Source organism: Macrotis lagotis, chromosome X (assembly GCF_037893015.1).
Source record: "Macrotis lagotis isolate mMagLag1 chromosome X, bilby.v1.9.chrom.fasta, whole genome shotgun sequence".
Taxonomy (NCBI): Eukaryota; Metazoa; Chordata; class Mammalia; order Peramelemorphia; family Peramelidae; genus Macrotis; species Macrotis lagotis.
The window spans coordinates 290,953,569-290,977,922 of NC_133666.1; the positions used below are offsets into that span (position 1 = coordinate 290,953,569).

At 38.0% G+C, this 24,354-nt stretch overlaps 1 protein-coding gene across 4 annotated transcripts in view; it reads left to right on the plus strand.

The window, feature by feature from the left end:
- Positions 1 to 1,236: 1,236 nt before the first annotated feature.
- The window catches only part of NPR3 (natriuretic peptide receptor 3), an 89,315-nt gene continuing 66,197 nt past the window's right edge, over positions 1,237 to 24,354 (plus strand). For 2 of the 4 annotated variants that reach the window (XM_074208099.1, XM_074208100.1), the window contains exons 1-2: positions 2,587 to 3,839; positions 10,867 to 10,989. In XM_074208099.1, coding sequence (XP_074064200.1) covers positions 3,089 to 3,839; positions 10,867 to 10,989 — 874 coding nt within the window. In that variant the 5' untranslated portion in view covers positions 2,587 to 3,088. Of the gene's footprint in view, positions 1,868 to 2,586; positions 3,840 to 10,866; positions 10,990 to 24,354 lie in introns of those variants that run through there. The other 2 variants (XM_074208101.1, XM_074208102.1) reach the window with 2 other exon arrangements.

A 24,354-nucleotide genomic window follows, 5' to 3' on the forward strand; every position in this document is an offset into this window, starting at 1 on the left:
TTTTGAAAGGCAGGAAATTGAATAGTATAATCTTATTTCATTATTTAATTTTTTGGAGTGCAATGTGCAAGCAAATTTTCTCCTTAATTCCTTTTACCTTTTAAGTTTAGGGATGTCTTATACACTAAAAGTAAGGCATTCCAATTCAAAGACTGAATAGTGAAAGCAATGGTAAGAAACTAAACTTAAATGTACTGGCCTGACGATGACCTCCAGGCTAAGTTGAGAAGACAGTCTGTAAAGTGAGAGGCAATTCATCCATGCCATTTCAACCCTGGGGCTCCTTCTTTAAGACTTGGACAGCATACTCTGGAGAATTACTTTGTATTTGACTATATTCTATAAACTCATAATAGGAATAATAGAATACTTCATATTCTTTAGAGTCTTTGGATTAAAATGATAAAGTCATTCAACCTGGGTTATAGTTATTGAGTTCCTTTAAAAATCCTATACCTAAAAATTGTCTAATAAAATGCATTTTCAATCATTCAGGTGTAGATTTTGTCCAGGTCTTATGCTTGGGGTAGGGGAGGGATGCTCAAGGAGCAGCAATCCTTTGATTTCAGTTGTATAGTGAACTCCCTTTGTACAAATTTTAACTTTATTAATTGACAATTTCCCCACTTTTGTATCTATAAATCAGCTTGTCTGTGATCACACTGTTAGACTATGTTAGAGATAAGGCTTAAACACAAATGTTCTAGGGTTAGCTCCAAGCAGCCTCTCTTGCTATTAATTATTAAATTAAAATATAGACTTCAATTTATTTTCCTGACTCTTAAATACCTCTTTCTTAAATGTAATATATTTTATTTCCTCCAATTATGTTAAAACAATTTTGATATTTTTTAAAGTTTGGAGTGAAAAATTCCATCCCTCCCTTTTCTCCACCTCCCTGAAGTGGGGCTTTTTTAAAAAAAATATTTCATGGGAGTAGAAGACAGGGGATATTACTTAAAGTTAGGTTGGGATTAGATTTCAATTAGTTTCAGTTAAACATACTTTCTATCCTCTCAATTTGTATAGATAATGATGAGTTGTATTTATCAGTACAGCAGGGGAAAAACAAGATATCAGGAAACGCTTAATTATAAATATTAATGGAAACAAGAATTCTAGATTGGGAGACAAAAATGCAGAGCCTGGAGTAGTGGTGCAAAGGTTACTAGCCACATTCATTTTCCTACCGAAAGAGGGCGTTTTCCTGAGAGTAATGCAGAGGGGGGAAGGGGAACTTTAAGTTTTCTTTCTCGAAAGTTTAAGTGAAAGTATTCAAAGAAGTTCTGATCGTTTGTATTTTTCTAATTTGTGGAATTTAAATGTTTTTAAAGTCTCATGTGACAAAACAAATGTTGAATATTATGTAGTCATATACTACTACTAAGAATGCTGAATTCTGTTTGAACATGCATGGGAAAGCAAGGATTTCCTGATTTGATAGCCAGGCCACTGACTTGTATGAAATCCTTCCCATTCAAGCCTTTTGCCTTGCAAGAGATCAGGATTTCGGACCGGTTACCTTTCTGTTTCTCAGAGAGCTGCACCCTCCTTTGGAAAGGTGGGGGGAGTGGAAGATCCCGAACTCACTTTTCCATTTGTGCCCATAAAGTCCTGAGGACGTTTTTTGGGCGGTTTGCAAACATTTGCCGAGTTCCAGTTGCTGTGGAGAAGCGGCATCGCGGGCTGGAAGTCGCCCTCTTCATGCAAAGTTTCGCTTTCTCCCCACACGCAGCATTTCTTTCGGAAAGCGCTCCTTGGTTTCAGTGGGTCTACAGTCCTGGGAAGAACATGTGTAAAGAGAAGCGCCCGCGCAATCAGAGACCAAATGGAAGGCAGAAACTGCACAGATGGGAGAGAAGGGTAGGTAAGTGGAGGAAAGGCGCAAGGGAATTTCTGCGGGCAGAGCACAGGGGGCAGGCCGACTGTCAGAAATGGGGCTTGGCTAGTTAGTGACTCAGGTATGTAGTGACACTGGAACACTGGACACGTCTAATTGACTTCGAGCTATGGAAGCAAACTTCTTTCTTTGGGAGCTTCAATTTAAGTGTGAAGACCTCTTAGCCTCAGCAGAGTTCTGGAAAGTAGAGATGATAGCAGGAGACATACCTTCCTCTCCGCACTTAGATCCCCTTCCATACCACTGCCTCAGAAAGAGGCAAGGAGAGAGGGGGAAAGAGGCTAAAGGCGCGCGCTCTGCGGTGGAGATCTCACAAGTTTCCATGCCAGTAAAAGTCAGACAGAATCTTGGTTGGTTGTTATGTTTGCTTGGCGCTTGTGTGTTTATTTGCAAATTAATTTATTGTATAAGGATCTTTAGTCGTCTTTGAACTGAATCAGTGGCGCCTGAATTGAGCTGTTGTATATTGGAGCTGGTTGGGGAATGGAAAAGGCGCGTGTGCAACAGTAAGTCTGAGAGGGGGGGATGAGTGTGTACGTGTGCTGCAACTTTAAGAAAAAGGTCGGGGTGGTGGGTGGGTTGAGGTTGGGGAGGAGGGAGGGAAGGGGTGTGGGGAGGAGTCCTGATGTAAGAATGCTAATGAGAGGCTCCCCTCCAACCCCCCGCCAACCCCCCACCCTACCCGCTCGAAATACAAACCCGTTCTCGCAGCTCCATGTGTGGTAACAGGCTCCTCCGCTACCACACTATTTAAACAGAGGATATGTATCAAGGAACAAGGGAGAATCAATGAGATCAAACGAGAGGCAGATGCTCCGTCAATTACAATCACTTGGACAAGTTTAACTTTTTTTTTGCAAGTATTCTTTCAAAAACAGCCTCAACAACGTCCAAAAAAAGAAGTCACCTCTAGGCAAAAGAGTTCTATAGGAGGAAAAAGAAATATCTGCATGACATATTACAGGGTGGTAGATATAAACTTAAAAACAACAACCTGGTGACATTTCAGAGAAGGGTCCTTTTTCAGTCACTGGACAGCAGAGGGGGAATTCTGTTTTCTTAGGGCACCCAAGGGGGCGCAGGGACGAAGGAGGTAGAGGAAAGGGAAGGTGAAAGGGAGAGGAGAAGGAGGAGGGTGGTGGGAAGAAGAAAGGCTAAGGTGAGTGGAAGAGGTTGCACTTCAGCGCAATGCCATCCTTTTTGTTACTCAGTTTCTCTTCTTGCGCCGTGCTCAGCTGGGCGCTTCTGGCAAGCGGCGGCAGCAGCACCGGGAGCAGCAGTGGAAACCGAGGCGGCGGGCTCCCTGTGTTGGAGGAAACCCAGAAGATCGAGGTTCTGGTGCTTCTACCCAAGGACAACGCTTACATGTTCTCCTTGGCCAGGGTCAAGCCAGCCATCGAGTACGCGCTGCGTAGCGTGGAGGAAAATGGGACTAGGCGACAGCTGCTTCCCCAGGGCTACAGCTTCCAGGTGGACTATCAGGACTCACACTGCGGCAATCAGGCTCTCTTCAGTTTAGTGGATCGAGTGGCAGTGGCCAGGGGGTCTAAACCGGACCTGATCCTGGGCCCCGTCTGCGAATACGCGGCAGCACCTGTGGCCCGACTGGCATCGCACTGGGACTTGCCTATGCTGTCTGCCGGAGCTCTTGCCGCTGGCTTCAAGCATAAGGAGAGCGAGTTCTCGCACCTTACCCGTGTGGCACCCGCCTACGCCAAGATGGGAGAGATGATGCTCGCCTTGTTCCGGCATCACCAGTGGAGCAGGGCTGCTCTGATCTACAGTGATGACAAGCTGGAGCGGAACTGTTACTTCACCCTGGAGGGGGTCCATGAGGTCTTCCAGGAGGAGGGTTTGCACACATCCGCCTACAGCTTCGACGAGACCAAAGCCCTGGACGCAGATGAGATCGTGCGCTACATCCAGGCCAGCGAGAGGGGTGAGCTAGGGAAACGTCCCCATTTCGTGTACCTTTTACCTTTTTCCACATTGCCTCCCAATCCTCTCTATTCTACTCCCTGAACATTGTAGGGACATCCCAACCTCCTCCCATTTTCCCTGGCTCTGGGGGATGTGGAAAAGGGCGAGAGGGTGAAGAAATGCCAAGGGTAACGGCTTAAGTGCAAGCACTTTTAGCTTTGGGATGAACTTTTTCCATTGACCCGTGTATTAGCTTCCCCATATCCTTAAAGGATGAGGGAATGGGTAAGGGGATTGAAGGGAGGAGGCAGGGAGATAGGAAGGAAATCTAGTCTCTCTTCTTCCCTGGATCTGGAGAGAAGCGAAAAGACTGGAAGGTTTTCCGGTCCTGGTCCTGATGATTTATCTAGGCTTTCCTCTTTCTCTTCCTCTCCTTTAAAGTTTGTGCAGTGGTGATTAGCTTGCCTAATATCAGTTTTAAGTGCTTCCCCCCCCCCGCCCCCCGCCAGTTATGCTGTTGTCCCATTTTCCCTTACTCTTTTTGGCTACTATTCTATTTCCTTTAAAAAAGCTCAATTGTATTGATTTTGCCTCATCCATCTCTTTTCCCCCACTCCCCGACCCGAGCCTCTTCATAAATACGTTTCCTGGGTTTCCACTCAAAATGTATCGCTGCGTCCGGGCAGTAATCATCAACATTCCCTTTAGATTACGGAGTGTTTCCATCCTCAGAGCTCCCAAATAGGGGCAGCTTCAGCCCCAGTTCTTGTGGGAGAATCACCCGGAGGTTGAAGCTTGCATCCACGTGGTCCCAACCGTAATACTATTGCATCTTAAAAATAATAAATGCCGAGATGGGCAAGAGGTGGAAAATGGACTGCGAGAGCTTGGTAGCTGCGAGTGAGAAAGGAAGGGGTTCTACTTCCTGTCACTCACCAATTCCAGGACAATCAGTGAAATTTCCCCAGGGAAATCAGCAGGGTGCCCAACCATATCTGGATAAGGGCGCAATGCGCCAAGGAGATGCAGTCAGCTAGTTCCAGAATACAAAGCTACCCCTCCGCCTTCCCCCCACGCCATTGAACCTGGGATGTAGGTGGTGAAATCTTGGTTCTCTCAGAACTGGGAACTAGACACGTGAGATCAGGCCCCCTAGAGGTGGGTGAGCTGGGGTGTCGATTTACCCGCTGTGGGTAAAGGGTGGTTCCGCGCACCTGAGTTCTTGGTTTGTGGAGAAGGCGGAGAAGTAAGCTCAGTCGCATGGCCTGGAGTAGTTTTTGACCCAACCTCCGCACTCTGTCACCAGAATCTGGAACAGGTGGGATGGCTGCAAGAGGTGGAGGCGGGCAGTCGTAGCGATGCAGTTAGAAGTTTAATCTGGGGCGTTGGGCAGATGGGCCCCTAGTCTAGATGGAAGAAGGGGAGTTTCTGCGATTGCGAATTACGTGGCCAAAATCAAATTTATGCGTGCACATCTCTCCAGGGCCTGCCTAGGGCTGCCCCCGGCTATTGGCACATGGGATTAAGTGAATATATCTATAATATAAATATACACATATATTCAGACTCCTTTACATATGGACACCACACACACACACACACACACACACACACACACACACACACACACAGGTTAGTACTCCAGCCCATTTAGCCAGGACCTTTGGGTCGGGTCGGCCCTCTCTCTGTCTGTACAAACCTCAGGCCATCCAGATTAGTCGGGACTTTTCTTGCCCTGCTGCTAGTAGAAGAGGCATTTGGATCGAACTGCTTACAGGACATTTCCTACCGGCCACACCCAGGACGTGAAAATAAACCCATCCTGTCTCTTCCCCACCCAAACAGGGTAGTTCTCTCTCCTAGCCGCATGTGGCCCCAGCGTCAGGACGGGCAGTAGATGGTTGCAGGAATAAATATGAAACCGACAGACAGAGAGCTCTGAGCATCAGCCAAAGTGTAACCCTTCCCTCGCCGCCTGACTAGTGTGAGCTGTGCCAAGTCGAGGGCAGGGAAGGGACAAATGCCTGCATCCGACTGTCTCTGTGGATGTCAGTAGCTGGCAACGCTGACTCCCTTCCAGGCTGCTGCCCAAGCTTACTTCGGATTCTTGCAATAGGCCGGATTTTTGCCTTAGAAAGATAGACTTTGGATGCCCCAGAAGAGCCTATTGGGGGAGGGGGAGAATCTCTATAGAACATTTCCAATCCCAGCTAAGTAGTATAACTCTCAATTTTAAATTCAGGTAGAGAGGGCTCACTCCCTCCGCATCTCTCCCCTACTCTCCAGCTCTCTGCTCTGGCACACTGTGGCTTGGGGAAACTGAAGTTTTCAGTTTTACTCAAGTGTTTCAGCAGACTGGGGGAAGTCAGTGATGGGCAGAATAAAAGAAGATATCAATGTGCTTATTGGCACATTCAAGGGGAAACCCCTCCATCTTTAAAATTCTTTTTTTCTTAAGTCTTTTCTCTATAAGAAGAAAAATGTGTAGTTTTTTCTTTAAGATTTGAATACAAGAATGTATATCTAAATGTGGGGGTAACATCTGAGAATTATGGATGAGTTCATGAAAGAAAAAAATGACTGGGTTGTAAAGTTGTACATTTTTTAAAATTAGCTCCTACCTGTTTTAAGAATTCAGGGATTTTGGAACCCAGAAGAAAAAAAGTCATTAAAACACCCCCCTCACACACACACACACACACACACACACACAGACACACACACACACACACACACACACACACACACACAGAGAAACACACACACACAGTGTATGAAAGAATGAGATGGATCAGGCCTTCTTTCCATGTGCTTCTTCCCTTCCCCCTCCAAAAAAGGAAAAAAGGGGGGGGGTAAACAGAAGGGTAGCTTTTGTGTCTGGCACTTAGTAGACCCTTAATAAAGCCTTGTTGATTGGCTGATTAAACTATTTCTTTCAAAGAATGGTTTATACATACAGAGGAAGCACTACTAGGGTCAATTAATTTCCAGATTTTTCATATCATCTTTTAAAAGCATATTACTTTAAAATTGTTTTCTATATTAATAATATTAGCTGAACACATCATAACCTGTGACCTTTTAAATCTTTAGGGTTTTAAGTTTTTTTTTCCATTTTAAAGATGAGGAAATTGAAACTCAAGAGAAATAGCAATTTGAACATCACATAGCTAGTGAGATAAAGCTTGACTCTCCATAGCAACTTGACTATATTTTCTGATATCAATTTAATTTTCAAAAATAACAAAATAACAAAAATAACAAAAATGACAATAACTCTCAAGGTATGCAAGTTGATAGACTTCTTCACACAAAAATACACACAAAACCCAATTAATTGCATATGGCCTTATTATACCCCCAAAACCCACAAACATATTGGTTGTCCCCATTAGAAGTATATGACCCGAGGCAAGAAATAAAGTACACTCTGTCATACTACTTAAAGCAATATAGAAAATTAACTGAAGATATAAACATTCAAATAATATTTTTAAAAATATTAGTAGTTATACAATATGCAAATTAAAACTGACTCTCCCAAAAATTTACTAAGAAGCATGTTGGAAGAGCTTGTAACTGGAGCCAAACCCTCCTCCCATTACTCTGGGGATCTGCTTTTGAAGCTCACCTCAGTTTTAACCCTTCAGAAGTCCCTTAACTTTTCAGAACTCAAATTCACCATCTTTCAAATGGGGATAATATACCATGTAACTCATAAGATTGCTGTAAGGAAAGGGCTTTTCAAACCTTAAAGTACCATATAAGTGTGAGTTATTGCTTTAAATATTCAATAAAAAAATGACCCAAAGCTACCATACTCCTATACCTGTATATTTTATGACATATAAAGAATGAACGAGTTTTTGTAAAATAAATCTGTTTTTGACATTTAATTCTATTCGGCAAAAATTTATTAAGCTTTTACTTTATACAACACATTTTTTTAAGGCTCTGGCTATACAAAGCCAAAAGAAAAAAACAGTTCTTTCTTTCAAGAGACTTTCAGTGGCAGAAGATAATTTGAGAATCGGGAGCAATAAAATTGTGGGGGGAGTGGAGTGTGAGGGAGGCCATTAGGAAAATTTGATATGAAGGAATATGAAACAGAACATTGAATAATAAGTACAGACCATAATAGGTAGAGGTGAACAGGGAATTCATTTCTCACTTAGGGACCAGTCTGTTCTAAGGCATGAAAGGCAATCCATAGAATACCAGATTTTGATAACAAGTGATTTATCTTGTATGGAAGGGATTATGCAAAGGTGAGTGATGTGAAGTAAGTCTAGAAGTAAATAGAAAATAGATAAACAATTCAAAGTCTGAAGAAATGTATACCTAATAAAGCCTAATTTCAGAGTTATTCTCCTTGATTTAACTTATTCCATTTTAGAACTAACATTAATGATGGGATTAATCTGTGCAATTCATGATTAGATTTAGAAATTTAATAAGAGTTTAAACCAGCAGATACTTGCTTTCTTTATTAAAGTCTGAGATAAAGAATTCATTGGGATGGTCAGTGATGTTTCCTTGCAAAGAACTCAACTTATCTACAAAATAACTAATATGTATCACAGCTAAAACAAAGAGCTATTTGTACACTGACTGAGTGAAATATGTTCTAAAAACCTTTTGGAGAACACAGTGCTTTCTGAACAAGGAGAAAATGCTATGTTAACATATTTGAAGACCTACTATTTGCCTGTATAAAGCAAAGTATTTTCAATTTAGTTTGCAAATAATATGTCTTTTGGAGGAATAGAAATAACCCTAAACTATTTTATTTTTATTAAATATAATCTGCATATGCATCTTTTACAGTTTTGTGTGATTCATTCATGCACATGCAAAACATGGTTACATGGAACTAATGTAGAAGAAGTTGCAGAACATCAGTCTAGTAACCCAAAAGCCTGATGCTATGGTGAAATTAAACTCAATAAAATCTTTGAAGGATGTGTAGCTCTCTTCAGGTTATGCATGGGGGAAAGAATATCATTTCTTATCTGTTCTCCTTCCTCCCTAAATAATAGCTGCATCATCAATCCACATTACTTTTTTGCTACCACATCAGCCACATATAGCTTCTAACTTTTCTGAGGGCTCAGTAGAGGCCCCTGTATACCAGATTAATACCTTTTTCAGTGCTACCCTCCAAAGTGGTTATAGAAAAGTGTTGGAACCACAACCCATACAAGCTTCAAAAGAAGATGTGGGAAGAGGGTAAAAGGAAGAGCACATGGAACTCCACATGTTCTCCAACACAAGAAAATAGATTATAATGGGTAGTTGACTATATCTAAAATGCATGTAAGATGCAAAAGTATCAGAGAATAGCATCTCAGACATACTGACTCAGTTTTATTCTTCTTCTTCTTTTTTTTTTGCTAGGCAATGGGATTAAGTGGATTGCCCAAGGCCACACAGCTAAGTAATCATTAAGTGTCTGAGTCCACATTTGAACTCAGGTCCTCCTGACTCCAGGGCCGGTGCTCTATCCACTGAGCCATCTAGCCACCCCTCAGTTTTATTCTTAATAATATTTTATCAAAAATACATTTCAGTAAATTAGTGGGTGGCATGATTAGAAAGAAAAAAAAAAATCTGTGTGTTCACTGCAGGCTATAGAAGAAGTCTCCAAACTGGCGCTTCCTAGCATTCCTACATGGAAACTATGCAGGAGAATTATTAGCATCATAAAAAGTCTCCTGGGAAGGAGATTCCTCAACTTTCCTTGGTACTCAAGTTTCAGTGTTTCATTCTTTAAATGTTTCCTCTAAAGCAAATCTAATGTCTGTTTATTGAAATTTAATATCAATTTTTCTCAGAATGCAGAGTTTATGAGACAAATCTTGACAGCCAATTCTTATTTTTTTTTATGCTGATAGGGAGAAAGGAAGCTAATTGAAATCTGAAATTCTTATCTAAGTCAGCTGTTTCAGCCTTCTCCTCAACTAACCCCCCCCAATTTCCAACTGCAGCCAAAAAGGGAAGAAATACACTAGCTTGTGTTATGCTTTTCCCCCCTTCCTTAAATGGATTGATGAGAGGAAGATCTGAATTAAAGGATCTAAATAATAAAGTGAGTATGAGTTTAAAAAAACCCTTAAAAAGATATTATGACATATTTATCACATCTCTAATCATCAAAAAACCAATTCTCTGGTCTATCTTTAAGAGTTTTAGCCCCCTTCTAACAAGTGTCAAGCTGCTTAGTGCCATAACACATTGAGTTCACATGTATGATAAAGTAAATATCAGTCAGCTTAGCCTAGCCCTCCAACTGCTGAGGCAGGATTTTAAATGGTAAGCTTCAAGTTTGTTTTGCATCTATCAGTGCCCATGCTATTATTATAAGATACACACCTCTCTCATTGTTGTCATCACTCAGGACAGATCTCTCTAGCAAGGTTTTTGCTTACCACAGTGAATACTGCAGATAAATGATTTATCCACAGCAAATAAAAGTAGGTATTTGTCTATTAATTTAAATTGTCAATCAATATTGATCATAGACTGATCAAATCATTGCATTACTTGAAAAAAAAACCTGACAACTAATATTTACATAGACCTTTAGACTTTACTAAGCAAGTAATTTCCTTGCAGTAGTAGTCTTGTGAGGTAGATATTCAAATATTATCATCATCATTTTACAAAATATAGTATTCTGGAAATAATTGGATATTACCTTTTAAATGTAAAAATGTGGACCCAAATTGAACCAGTATGCAGCAAGACACCTATTATGTATTATATGTGGTAAAAGAGTCCCAAATGAATATTTTCACATTCAAGCTATGGGATAAATTGAATGTTTTTATTTTCTCTTTGAAAATATATTTAATTTTTCACAGATTTTTATACAACTCAAATAATCAAGATTTACTTAATTTAGTATTACTATTGTTGAGATAGTTGTATTATTTTATTAATATGTGACTTTTCCTCCCCTATCAACTAGTATTAGGGTTAACCTATCAGTTCTAAGTATTTTCAAGGACAACTTCTGATCAAGGTTTTTCATTTTTGCTCATCAGTGGTGATCATGTGTGCCAACAGCAATACAATCAGGAACATCATGTTAACTGCCCACCGGCAAGGAATGACCAATGGCGACTATGCTTTCTTCAATATTGAACTCTTCAACAGCTCTTCATATGGTAATTCTGGCTTTTGTTCACCTTTTTTTGACCAGTATGTTGAGTTTTTCTTTGAAAATATTATTTTAATATAGTTAGTTTGTAGTTCTTAAGTCTTTCATTGCATCCCCTAGAATTTTAAGTTTCTATTTGCCAAGAATTCATTTGGAGCAAAAAAGATAATATAGAATTTAGGTGTTAAACATTTTAAAACGAATCCCCCCAAAGTTCATAGACTACTTGAAGTGAGGAGGGAAAGCATTAGAAATGATCTAGAGAAATTAATAGAACAATATCGCTTGTAAGATTTACAACTAAAGGGACCCATGTTTTCCAGCCTCCTCCCAGTTTTATACATGAACTAGCTTCAGAGAGATTAAAGGACATCTAGAAACACAGTTATATAGTTGTCCCTTCCACTTCTTGATTTTCTCCATCACAGTTTCGATTATCTCAGGTCAGCATAAGAAATTAAATGGGAATTTGGGGCAGGGGCTGTGGAAGCTGCAGACAATACTCTAAGCTTAGCAGAAGACACAGAAAAAAAGACATCCAAGAAATGTATAAAATATGAACAAATACTTACCCCAAATTTTAAAATAAGGTAAAAGAAAAAGGAAATGAAAATCAGCCTTCTTCTCTGCTATGAAGGAAGGGTTAAAAAATTTTATGCAAATTTTCCAGATCATGTGGGTGGTGCCCTTCTCACCCCTATGATGTGAAAGGGACAGTTTGTAGAGGTGAGGGTTAAACTGAGGTCTTTTCATTTCAAATCCAGTGACTTTGGTCCATATAGAACTTAGTAGATAGTTTTTGAAGTGTTATTGTACTGAAAAATTCATCACCCCATACAGATGTTGAATCTTTCCAAAGTTACCTAGGCCATTTTCCAGACAATAGGTTTGCTGCCTGCCGCTTTGCCTGTCCTTTGAATGCTTGAAACTTCATAGAACCTATTAGAGAATCAGAGAACTTTAGTGAATGTATCATGAATATGTTGTTAGTAATAGTTTAAAAAATTGGAGGCATGTGGAAAGTACCTTATTTTAGCAATTCAGAAATTCAATATTTAATTTCTGTTTTGTAGACTGCAAAAGGCCATAGCTCAAGTAATTTTTTTTTGTAGAACCTTCCTGATTATTTTTCATTTGGGCTCTTTTATTAAGTTTTTCATCTTAATTTTCAAAGTTGTTGACTCAGTTAATAAAATATTGTTACTTTTTGGTAAAAAGCTATTTTCTATTATTATTATTATTATTATTATTATTATTATTATTATTATTATTATTATTATCAGTCTCTTAGACTTCACATTGACCATGATATTGAATTTTCTTTTTTTCTTTTCTTTTCGTTTTTCTTTTTCTTGTTTCTTTTTTGTTTTTTTAATTAATTTTTATTAGAGATATTATTTGAGTTTTACAATTCCCCCCCATCTTGCTTCCCCACCACCACCACAGAAAGCATTCTTTCAGTCTTTACTTTGTTTGCATGTTGTACCTTGATCCAAATTGGGTGTGATGAGAAAGAAATCATATCCTTAAAGAAGAGAAGAGAAGTCTAAGAGGTGACAAGATCAGACAATAAGATATCTGGTTTATTCTAAATTAAAGGGAATAGTCCTTGAACTTTGTCCAAACTCCACAGCTCCTTATCTGGATACAGCTGGCACTCTCCTTTGCAGACAGCCCAAAATTGTTCCTGATTGTTGTACTGATGGAATGAGCAAGTCCTTCAAGGTTGAACATCACTCCCATGTTGCTGTTAGGGTGTACAGTGTTTTTCTGGTTCTGCTCATCTCACTCAGCATCAGTTCATGCAAATCCCTCCAGGCTTCCCTGAAATCCTGTCCCTCCTGGTTTCTAATAGAACAATAGTGTTCCATGACATACATATACCACAGTTTGCTAAGCCATTCCCCAATTGAAGGACATTTACTGGATTTCCAATTCTTTGCCACCACAAACAGGGCTGCTATAAATATTTTTGTAAAAGTAATGTTTTCACCCTTTTTCATCATCTCTTCAGGGTATAGACCCAGTAGTGGTATTGCTGGGTCAAAGGGTATGCACATTTTTGTTGCCCTTTGGGCATAGTTCCAAATAGCTCTCCAGAAGGGTTGGATGAGTTCACAGCTCCACCAACAGTGTAATAGTGTCCCAGATTTCCCACAACCCTTCCAACAATGATTATTATCCTTCCTGGACATATTGGCCAATCTGAGAGGTGTGAGGTGGTATGTCAGAAAAACTTTGATTTGCATTTCTCTAATAATTAATGATTTAGAGCAATTTTTCATATGGTTATGGATTGCTTTGATGTCCTCATTTGTAAATTGCCTTTGCATATCCTTTGACCATTTGTCAGTTGGGGAATGGCTTTTTGTTTTAAAAATATGACTCAGTTCTCTGTATATTTTAGAAATGAGTCCTTTGTCAGAATCATTAGTTGTAAAGATTGTTTCCCAATTTACTATATTTCTTTTGATCTTGGTTACATTGGTTTTATCTGTGCAAAAGCTTTTTAATTTAATGTAATCGAAATCATCTAATTGGTTTTTGGTGATGTTCTCCAACTCTTCCTTAGTCATAAACTGCTCCCCTTTCCATAGATCTGACAGGTAAACTAATCCTTGATCTTCTAATTTGCTTATAGTATTGTTTTTTTATGTATAAGTCCTGTAACCATTTGGATCTTATCTTGGTAAAGGATGTGAGGTGTTGGTCTAATCTAAGTTTCTTCCATACTAACTTCCAATTATCCCAGCAGTTTTTATCAAAGAAGGAGTTTTTATCCCAATGGCTGGACTCTTTGGGTTTATCAAACAGCAGATTACTGTAATCATCTCCTGTTTTTAAACCTAGTCTATTCCACTAGTCCACCACTCTATTTCTTAACCAATACCAAACAGTTTTGATGACTGATGCTTTATAATATAATTTTAGATCAGGTAGGTCTAAACCCCCTTCTTTTATACTTTTTTTTTTCATTAAGCTCCTGGCAATTCTTGACTTTTTATTTCTCCATATGAATTTACTTACAATTTTCTCTAACTCATTAAAATATTTTTTTGGAATTTTGATTGGTAGGGCACTAAACAGAGAGTTTAGTTTTGGTAGAATTGTCATTTTTATCATATTAGCTCTACCTATCCATGAGCAGTTGATATTTTCCCAGTTATTTAAATCTGATTTAATTTGTGTGAGAAGTGTTTTATAATTGTTTTCAAAAAGATGCTGAGTCTGTCTTGGCAAATAGACTCCTAAGTATTTTATATTGTCTGAGGTTACTTTGAATGGGATTTCTCTTTCTAGCTCTTCCTGCTGTTTCTTGCTAGACATATAAAGAAAAGTTGAGGATTTATGAGGGTTTATTTTATAACCTGCAACTTTGCTAAAATTGCTAATTGTTTCCAGTAGTTTTTTGGATGATTTCTTAGGATTCTCTAAGTAGACCATCATGTCATCTGCAAAGAGTGAGAGTTTTGTCTCTTCCTTACCAATTCTAATTCATTCAATTTTTTTCTTCTCTAATTGCTGATGCTAACATTTATAATATAATATTGGATAGTAGTGGTGATAATGAGCACCCTTGTTTCACCCCTGATCTTATTGGGGATGCCTCTAGCCTCTCCCCATTGAATATAATGCTTGTTTATGGTTTCAGATAGATACTGCTAATTATTTTAAGGAATAGTCCATTCATTCCTACATTCTCTAGTGTTTTTAATAGGAATGGATGCTGTATTTTGTCAAAAGCTTTTTCAGCATCTATTGCTATGATATGATTTCTGATGGGTTTGTTGTTGATATAATTGAGTATACTAACAGTTTTCCTAATATTGAGCCAACCCTGCATTCCTGGAATAAATCCTACTTGATCATAATGTATTATCCTAGTGATTACTTGTTGTAATCATTTTGCTAAGATTTAATTTAAGATTTTTGCATCTATATTCATCAGGGAGATAGGTCTATAATTTTCTTTCTCTGTTTTAACTCTTCCTGGTTTAGGTAACAGAACCATATTGGTTTCATAGAAAGAGTTAGGTAGAGTTCCATCTTTCCTATTTTTCCAAAGAGTTTATATAGAATTGGAATCAATTGTTCCTTAAATGTTTGGTAGAATTCACTTTTGAATCCATCAGGCCCTGGAGATTTTTTTTTAGGGAGTTCAACAATAGCTCGTTGAATTTCTTTTTCTGAGATAGGGTTGTTTAGGTATTTAATCTCTTCTTCATTTAACCTGGGCAACTTATATTTTTGTAAATATTCATCCATTTCACTTAGATTATCAAATTTATTGGCAAAGAGTTGGGCAAAATAATTTTGAATTATTACTTTAATTTCCTCCTCATTGGTGGTGAGTTCACCTTTTTCATTTATGATACTAGCAATTTGGTTTTCTTCTTTCTTTTTTTTGATCAAATTGACAAGAAGTTTATCAATTTATTGGTTTTTTTCATAATACCACCTTTTATTTATTAATTCAATAGTTTTTTGCTTTCGATTTTATTAATTTCTCCTTTAATTTTTAGAATTTCTAATTTAGTATTTAATTGGGGATTTTTGATTTGTTCTTTCTCTAATTTTTTTAGTTGCATGTTTAGTTCATTGATTTCCTCTTTCTCCAATTTATTCATGTAAGCATTTAGAGCTGTAATATATCCCCTGAGAGTTGCTTTGAATGAATCCCATAGGTTTTGGTATGTTGTTTCATTATTATCATTATCTAGGATAAAATGGTTAATACTTTCTATAATTTGTTTTTTGGTCCACTCATATTTTAAAATGAGGTTATTCAGTTTCCAATTTGTTCTGGGTCTATATCTCCTTCACCCAGTATTGCATATGACTTTTATTGCATTGTGATCCAAGAAAGATGTATTCACTATTTCTGCCTTTCTGCAGTTGATCATTAGGTTTCTATGTCCTAGTACATGGTCAATTTTTGTATAAGTTCCATGTACTGCAGAGAAAAAGGTATATTCCTTTCTATCCCCATTCAGTTTCCTCCATAAGTCTACCACATCTAATTTTTCTAACAATCTATTTACCTCCTTAACTTCTTTCTTGTTTATTTTATGATTTGATTTATCTAGATCTGATAGAGGGAGGTTGAGGTCTCCCACTAGTAGAGTTTTTCTGTCTATGTCTTCCTATGTTCTTTCAGCTTCTCCTCTAAGAATTTGGGTGCTGTCCCACTGGGTGCATATATATTCAATGTTGAAATGACTTTATTGTCTATGGTACCTTTTAGGAGGATAAAGTTTCCTTCCTTATCTCTTTTAACGCTACCTATTTTTGCTGCTGTTTTGTCTGAGATAAGGATTGCTACCCCTGCTTTTTTTACTTCAGCTGAAGCAAAATATATTTTGCTCCTACCTTTTACCTTTACTCTTACTCTATACATATCTCTCTGCTTCAAATGAGTTTCTTGTAAGCAGCATATTGTAGGATTCTGGTTTTTAATCCACTCTGCTATTTGCTTATGTTTTAAGGGAGAGTTCATCACTTTCACATTCAAGGTTATGATTACTAATTCTTTTTTGCCCTCCATGCTATCTTCCCTCTGTTTATATCCCCCCCCTTTCTCCCCTCTTTATCCATATTCCCCAGTATTGTTTCTGAATACCACCCCCTTCAGTGTGTTTGCCCTCCTATATCACACCCTCCCCTTTCTTTCCCCTTTCCCTTTTTCCTTTTTCCTTTCCCTTCCTTTTGTTATTTCCCCTTTCCCCCCCACCCTCTTCCCTTTCTCCACCCCCCTCCCCTTTTCCCCTTTTAATAGTTGAAAGGTTAGATGTTTTGTAAGTTAACTGAGTATGTGTAGGTTGACTTTAAGCCAAGTATGATGAGAAGAAAATTCAGGTGTTTCTCCCCTGCTCCCTTCTTCCCCTCTATTACCATAGGTTTTTTGGTACCTCTAAGTGTAATGAGATTTACCCCATTCACTCCCCTCCCTCCTCCAGTCTCTTTCCTGTCCCCCTTTTTAAGGAAGTAGTGTTTTTTTAGATCATTCTATCTAAGTCATAGAAAATTCTGAGTGTCTGTCCCTTCCAATTCAGTATATTCTATCGAATAGAGTCAAAATTCCTGAGAGTTATTAGGGTCTTTCTCCCAAGTGGGGTTAAAGCCAGTTACATCTCTTTAGATAGCAGTCTCATGGATAGGTCATGAATGTTCAGCATTTCTGGCTAGGTATATTCTCTCTGTTAGAGTTACATTTCTCAAGATTTATGAGAATCTTTTTTTACCCCCATGCTGGGATATAGCCAGTTTCAACTTACTGGATTGCATTTTTCTTTCTTTTTACCGCCCCCCCCTTTTTTTTTTTTTTACCATTTCATGTGTCTCTTGAACCTCCTGTTTGATGTCCAAATTTTCTGTTTGCTCTGGTCTTTTAATCAGAAATTTTTGGAATTCTTCCATTTCATTAAATGTCCATCTTTTTCCCTGGAAGAGAAGGCTCAGCTTTGTGGGAAAGTAGATTATTGGCTGCATTCCAAGCTCCCTTGCTCTTTACTCACTGAGTGCAGTTTCTCTGGCTGGCCAGTAGGAGGTGTTGGTTGCTTTCTCTGGAGTGTCTGTGACCTTGGTTGAGGCCTTCTCTCTTTCCTTGAAGGGAGGAGTTGGAGCTATTAAATTCTTTTGCCTTCAATCAATGGTGGGCTTTACCCTGGCCTGAGGTCATTCCTCAGCTGGGCTGGTTCTTCTGCTCACACACCTGGGCCTGAGGCAGAAGTAGTTTGCATTTGTTTGTTAGGGAAGAAGTCTGAGTTGTAATGGGACTCAGACCAGAGGAGCCCAGGGATGGTGTTCACAGCTCTCCTGTTCCAGAACTCTCCCCCCAGCCCTGTCTGGGATCTCCTGGGGGACGCTCCAACACCAGTGCCTCTGCTCCCCTGCAGACTCACACCTTTGAGGTCCAGCCCCACCTCTGATCCAGCAGGTCCGGCTCTCGGGCCCTCAGACTCCTGGTTCCAATTCAGCTGTTGATCTGGCTGATCTGGGGCTGATCCTCCCTCTGAGCCTAGACTGACCTGCCCGAATTTGGCCAAAGCTGCTGCTGGAGACAAATCCCGAGGGGGAAGAGATCAGGAGACTTTAGAACTGTGCCTGTCTTCTCTCCGCCATCTTGGCCGGAAGTCCCAATATTGAATTTTCTTAAAGGGATATTACTTTATACAAGATTTACCCTGAAAGCTGAATTGTGTTTCTAGGCTTCTGGACCAAGAAATATGAAATTTACATGACCCTTCCTTTTCACTTGTTTTCTTGGAGTTTCTATAATAACTTTTGTTTTGTTTTGTTTTTGTTTTTTGGGGGGATTTTTGCAAGGCAAATGGGGTTAAGTGGCTTGCCCAAGGCCACACGGCTGGGTCATTATTAAGTGTCTGAGACCGGATTTGAACCCAGGTACACCTGACTCTAAGGCCGGTGCTTTATCCACTACGCCACCTAGCGGCCCCTATAATAACTTTTGAATAATTTAAAGACTTTTAGAATTTTGTTACTTTCACCTTTAGTACATTCCAAGACAATTGGAAGACTGTTCATGATTAGAAGATAGACCCAAAAAAGAGGCATATTCCAGGTGGGGGATGCAAAAGTGTATGAAGAAGTTCATTAATTTAGACTGAAATCATTGCATGAGCCTTTAAAGAGACTATTCTAAAAGTTTCTGCTTTGAGGGGAAATAAAGATGTAGCCATGGAATAGATATAAATCATCTCCTCAGTAAAAGACACTTGATAAATTAATATTTATTTGAAATTGATTTTTTCTAATGTTAGAGGTATAGTCAATGATTTTCATTACTAGTCTTTAGATAGGTTATAGTACAATAGATTCCAGAACTACAACTTAGTGATCATCTAGTTGAATTCCCTCATTATGTGGAAAATGAAATTGTGGCCTAAAGCTGGTTAAATGAGTTCCCTAAGAGTGTACAGATAGTAACTTACAATTGAAATATGAATTCAGGTCCTTAAATCAATCAGCCAACCAACCAGCATTTATTAAGCACCCACTATATGTCTAACATTGTGATATGCACAAGGAATTCAAAGACAACAGTCATACAGTTCTTGACCTCAGGATCTTACAGTTTATAAAAGGAGACAACATATTCACATATGAGCATCTAAAAATAAGTGCAAGGTGATTTTAAAACAAGGGAAAACACAAGCAGCTGGAGATGATTAAGAAAGTTTTCACGAAGAAAATGGTTTATAACCTGAGGCTTAAAGGAAATTAGGGAATTTTTAGAAAGGTGAGAAGAAAATATATTCTAGGAAATGAGGATAACCACTACAAATGTCTGCATACTGGAAATGGAATGCTTTGTATGGGGATCAGTAACAAAGACCGGGTTGTAAAGAAAGTTTATGAAAGAGAATAATATGTAATAAGATTAGAAAGATAAACTGGGATCAGGTTACACAGGGCTCAAATGACAAATGAAGGAATTCATATTTACTCCTAAAGATAATAGGACATGGATAATAACAGGATAATAATGACATGATCAGAATTTTATTTAAGAAAATGCTTTTTGTAGATGTGAAAGATGCATTAGAATGCAGACACTTGAGGAAGAAAGACCTTTTTTTAAATGATGGTAAGCTAAGCCATCTTTTTGATCCAGTTCTTACTTGATCCTAAATCATTGAATGATATTGCCTCAGACAAACTGAGACCTGGGAAAGATATTAGATTAAAAAGGCCAAGATTCCTACTGATTCTGAGGTCATCTCCATTTGTCCTGACCCATATCTTGCTACTGGCCTTAGATGATTCTGAAGGAGAGTGTGAGGCTGGTGACTTTGCACATCCCCACCTCACTTAAATCCAATTCTCTTGCAAATCAAGACATTGAATTTCATTGGTATGCTTCAAGAAGGAAGAACAAACAACATCAATATTTTAATAGTTCAAGTAAGAAATAATGAGAGCTTGAACTAGTGTGGTGGTTGTGTAAGTGGATAGAAGATGGTTGTTGAATCAATAAGATTTATTAGTTGATTAGCTAAAGTTGTGAATCTGGGTACTTAGAAGGATGATGGTAGCATTGATTAAAATAGGAAATCTTAGAATAAGAATTTTTTGGGGGGGAGAAGGAGAAGATAATGAGCTATAGTTTAGACATTTTGAAATTGATCTATATATGGGACACTCAGTTGGAAATGTCCATTGAGATGATCTGTGAGTAACACTTAAGAACTCTGGTCATCTGTATAGATCCAAAAAAAAAATAACAGTGGGAGTGATGAGAAAGGTAAAATTGCAAAAGCTAACAGATTGCAATGTCAAGGAAGCCCAGGGGAAAATATATCCAGAAGAAGTTAATAGTGTCAAATGAGGTAGAAAACAGGAATGGTGAAGACTGTGAAAAGGACATCAAATCTGACAAATAAAAGATGGTTAATAATTTTGGACGTAGTATTTTCAGTTGAGTGATTTTTTTCTTTACACAAATAATTAAATAAGAATTCATTTTTAATACCTTGATTCAACTAATTTACTGATATTTCTGCTTTTGCAAAAAGTCATGTGTGACATATGTATTTCAGGAAAAATAAAAAGACAACAATTCAAACAGAGTATTTAATGTAGTTTTTTAAAAATAAAAAAATTTGGACTATGGCTTTTTTTCTTAGAAAAAATCAATCAGAGCAAAGTGAGCTGTGGTCTTTTTAAAGACTCATTCATTTGTTCTTTTATGTGATAACATTTGAAAAATCTTTTTCCTATAAGTTTGCATATACTTATAGAATACCTGATCAGGAAGAGATCTTGAGAATTTTTCTAGTCCAACATTCACCTAAATTGTTCCCTTAGAATGTAAATTAAATAATTGGTTGATTGAGGGATCCTGTACTTTTGCATTGTCATTTTTTAAAGGCATTTTGCTTTCTCGGGACCTTAATGAGATTTATATCAGTAATTTCATTATAAATAATTGAGAGAACTGAAAATAGGAAATTATTAGAAATATAGCAAAATGTTGTTAGAATTCCTGGAACATGTAAACATAGAGCAAAATCTCTAAAATATATTATGTTTGAAAAGTTTCAAATGAGAGTCAATGACAGTTTGGCTTTGACCTTCTCCCAGGGGTTACCTAAATAGTTTCTAATGTTTTCAAGTGGCAAAAGCCACAGGAAAATTCAGCCAGTCTGTGTGAATGTCTATTAGTAAGCTTGAACTCACTGTATTCTTTACAGTTTGGGCCACTTCAGAGCTTTAGTGGCCTCAGGAGTGTGAATCTAGAATTTCTCAGGTTTTGAGAAAATAATTGTATTCTGCAATGATCTCCCCTAGGGAGAGCAGAACTTATAGGTCAGAAATTTTCTAGGCAAATAAGTATGTTTGGAGCAACCTTGGGATTCATATCTATTTGATAAAAAAAAGTTCAGATAATACGGCCCATCTTCTAAGTAGATTTGTAGCCTTCAAAGAGTAAAGTGTCAGTAGTAGAGAAGTTTAGACCTTACCTCTGAGATTACCTCCCTCTATTGCCTCTTCTCCTAATGTGAACTCACTAAGGGTAAGGAATTTTTTTGCTTTTTATCTTTCTTTGTATCCACAGAATTTAGTGCAAGGCCTGAAAAATCTTTGTTGGTTGAATGTGGCTTGAGAGCCTGAGATTCTAATAATATTAGTTCTGTCATTCACTAAATATATGAGCATACAGGACTCACTCAACTTTGCTGTACCTCAATTTTCTCTTCTTTAAATGAGATAGTCCTGTAGATCTTGAGGCAGCTAGATGAGACAGAGGATAGAACACTGGGACTGGAACCAGGAATACTGACTTCAAATCTGGCTTCTGACACTTACTGTGACCCTGGGTAAGTCATTTAACCTCTGTTCACCTCAGTTTCCTCAACTGAAAAATTAGAATAATAACCACATTTACCTTGCAGGGGTATTGTGAGAATTAAATGAGATAATATTTGTAAAGTGTTTAGCACATAGAAGATTCTAAATACTTATTCTCTTCACTCCACTTTCTGTGCATAGACACATAATTCCTGTATTAAATAAAAAGACTTACATGATGGGATTTTGAAAAATGTAGATCTTTACATAAACACATGGTTTTATTATTATATTCCATTGCCACAAGAGTTCCTCCAGATTTTGAGGACAATACTAAATACTTTTTATTCTACCTTTTACTCTACCAGGATGTTGGGCCACCTGATAAACTAGACTTCATCTAACTTAGGTTTTTATCTCTAGCTTTAGTCTGAAGAACTTCAGATGTGGGCTAGACATCATATATTGCCTACTGATGCTGCTTGCACCCTCACATTACTCATCCCTGTATTTTCCTAATGTTCAGCAGAACTGAAATTGAAGGTGACAAAAATGTCATGCGGTAGTAGTACTTTAAAAAAAATGAAACAAAAAATATAGTCTAAGTTGTTTTTGAATGTAGTTTATCAATCCCCAAAGCTTTAATTCTGATTTGGGGGGAATTTGTTTTCTTTTTGTCCAATTAAATTCAACAAATGTTTATTTAGCACCCACTATGTAAAAGCATTATGCTGTATAGTGGGGATACAAGGGCAAAGTAACTGCTTCAAGAAACTAAGGAAGATAAAGTGAAGATAAAACATGTTACAGATGTAACCCTTCTATCTAGTACTAACAAAAGTGCTTGACATATACAGTAGGCACTTAACAAATGTTTACTGACCAGCTGACTGATGACTAAGTAAAACAAGGTAATTTCAGGAGGATAAGAATACAAAATGACCAGATGAATTAGGAAAGACTTCACCTATCTGGTTGTAACTGAGATCAACCTTAAAAAAGCTATTAATTCTAAGAAATAGAGCTGATGTCATGAATACATCCAAATGTTGGGATTGTCCTGTGGCAACAGTGCAGAAGCACAAAGATGGCATGCTAAGTTAGAGTCATATCATGCAGACCAGTTTGCTGGAATATAGAGCATTTGAGGTAAGAAATGTGGATTAAGTCTGGCAAAGTGGGTAAGAGCCATGGAGAGTTACCAGACTGAGAATACCAGACTAAGGAGTCTTTGTTTTATCCTAGTCTTTGTTTTATCCTGAAAGCAGAGGGAAGACATTGAAATTTTTTGAGCAAAGAACAAAATGATTAGACCTTCTTTCTTAGGAATTTTAAATTGGCAGTTGAGTGAAGAGATGTTGTAGAAATAGACTGAAGAAGATTTGGTAAGTGATCAAATATAGAAGGGGAGGGAGAGGGAAGACTAAAGTGTATAAATTTCAATTTCTATAAACAAAGTGGTTGAATGAATAAATGAATGAAAAAAAGAATTTATTTAATATTTGCTATTGAATACAAATAGTAAAAGCAGATAGTCTTTGCTTACAAAGTTCATATTCTAATAGTGAGAAACAAGATACATAGTAGAAATTTAGTTACAATTCAAATAGAAGGTGTACATGGTACATGTACATGGTACATGGTGATACATCTTAAATGTTATTTCCAGTGATAAAACTAAATCTGTTTATGATGTTGAACTATTTGGCAACGCCAGACACTCTGGTGGTTAAAGCTTTCTATTCCAGGTGCTTCAGTAGCTCTGATGGGAGAAATGGGGACAGTAGCATTTGCAAAAAGTAGTTATCAGGTTGATTCTTCATTGCTGCTCTTCCCTATTATAATTTGTGTCATTGGAAAAGAAGTAGAACTGGTGGCCTGAGGAAGAGAGAGCACTGCTATCCTAGGGACTCTTGGACTCTAGGTACTGGACTTTGTTCACTGCAATCTGAGGGGAAGGGGTGGCAGAGTATTTTAAATGCACCTGTACCTTATCTGTATCTTCTTATTCATACCTTAAAATGCCTTGCTCTTTCAGTTACCCTGGTTTTTTTTTTTACCACCCCTTGGTGGTATTTGGTTGTGGCTCTGAGGAGGTACCCCTTATTCATAGTGTTTGCTCCCTTTGATATTGACTTCAAGGACCAGGCTGATTATCAGGGTTAGTTAGAATGATGCTATTTCTGGGGCTCTTTGGGTCCCTTTCCCTTTAGTAGTATCTCCTCAACAGATACCTATGATGGAAATAGGGGTGGTATTTTCAATAGAAATAGGGAAATTTGGGAAATGATTAGTTTAGGAGGAAATATGATGAGTCCCACTTTGGGTATTTTGAGTTTGAGATATTGATGAGACAATCACTTGGAAATTTACAGTAGGCAATTGATGATGTAAAACTTTGGATCAATAGAGAGCTTAGGACTGGAAATAAAGATCTGTATAAAGAAATTAAAACTGAAAAATAGAAGATTTAATTAATTACCAAGAGAATTAATAGCCAAGAGAGGGTGCAGTGAGAGAGGAAAAGAAGGCTCAGGATTGAGTCTTGGCAGGATGTTCA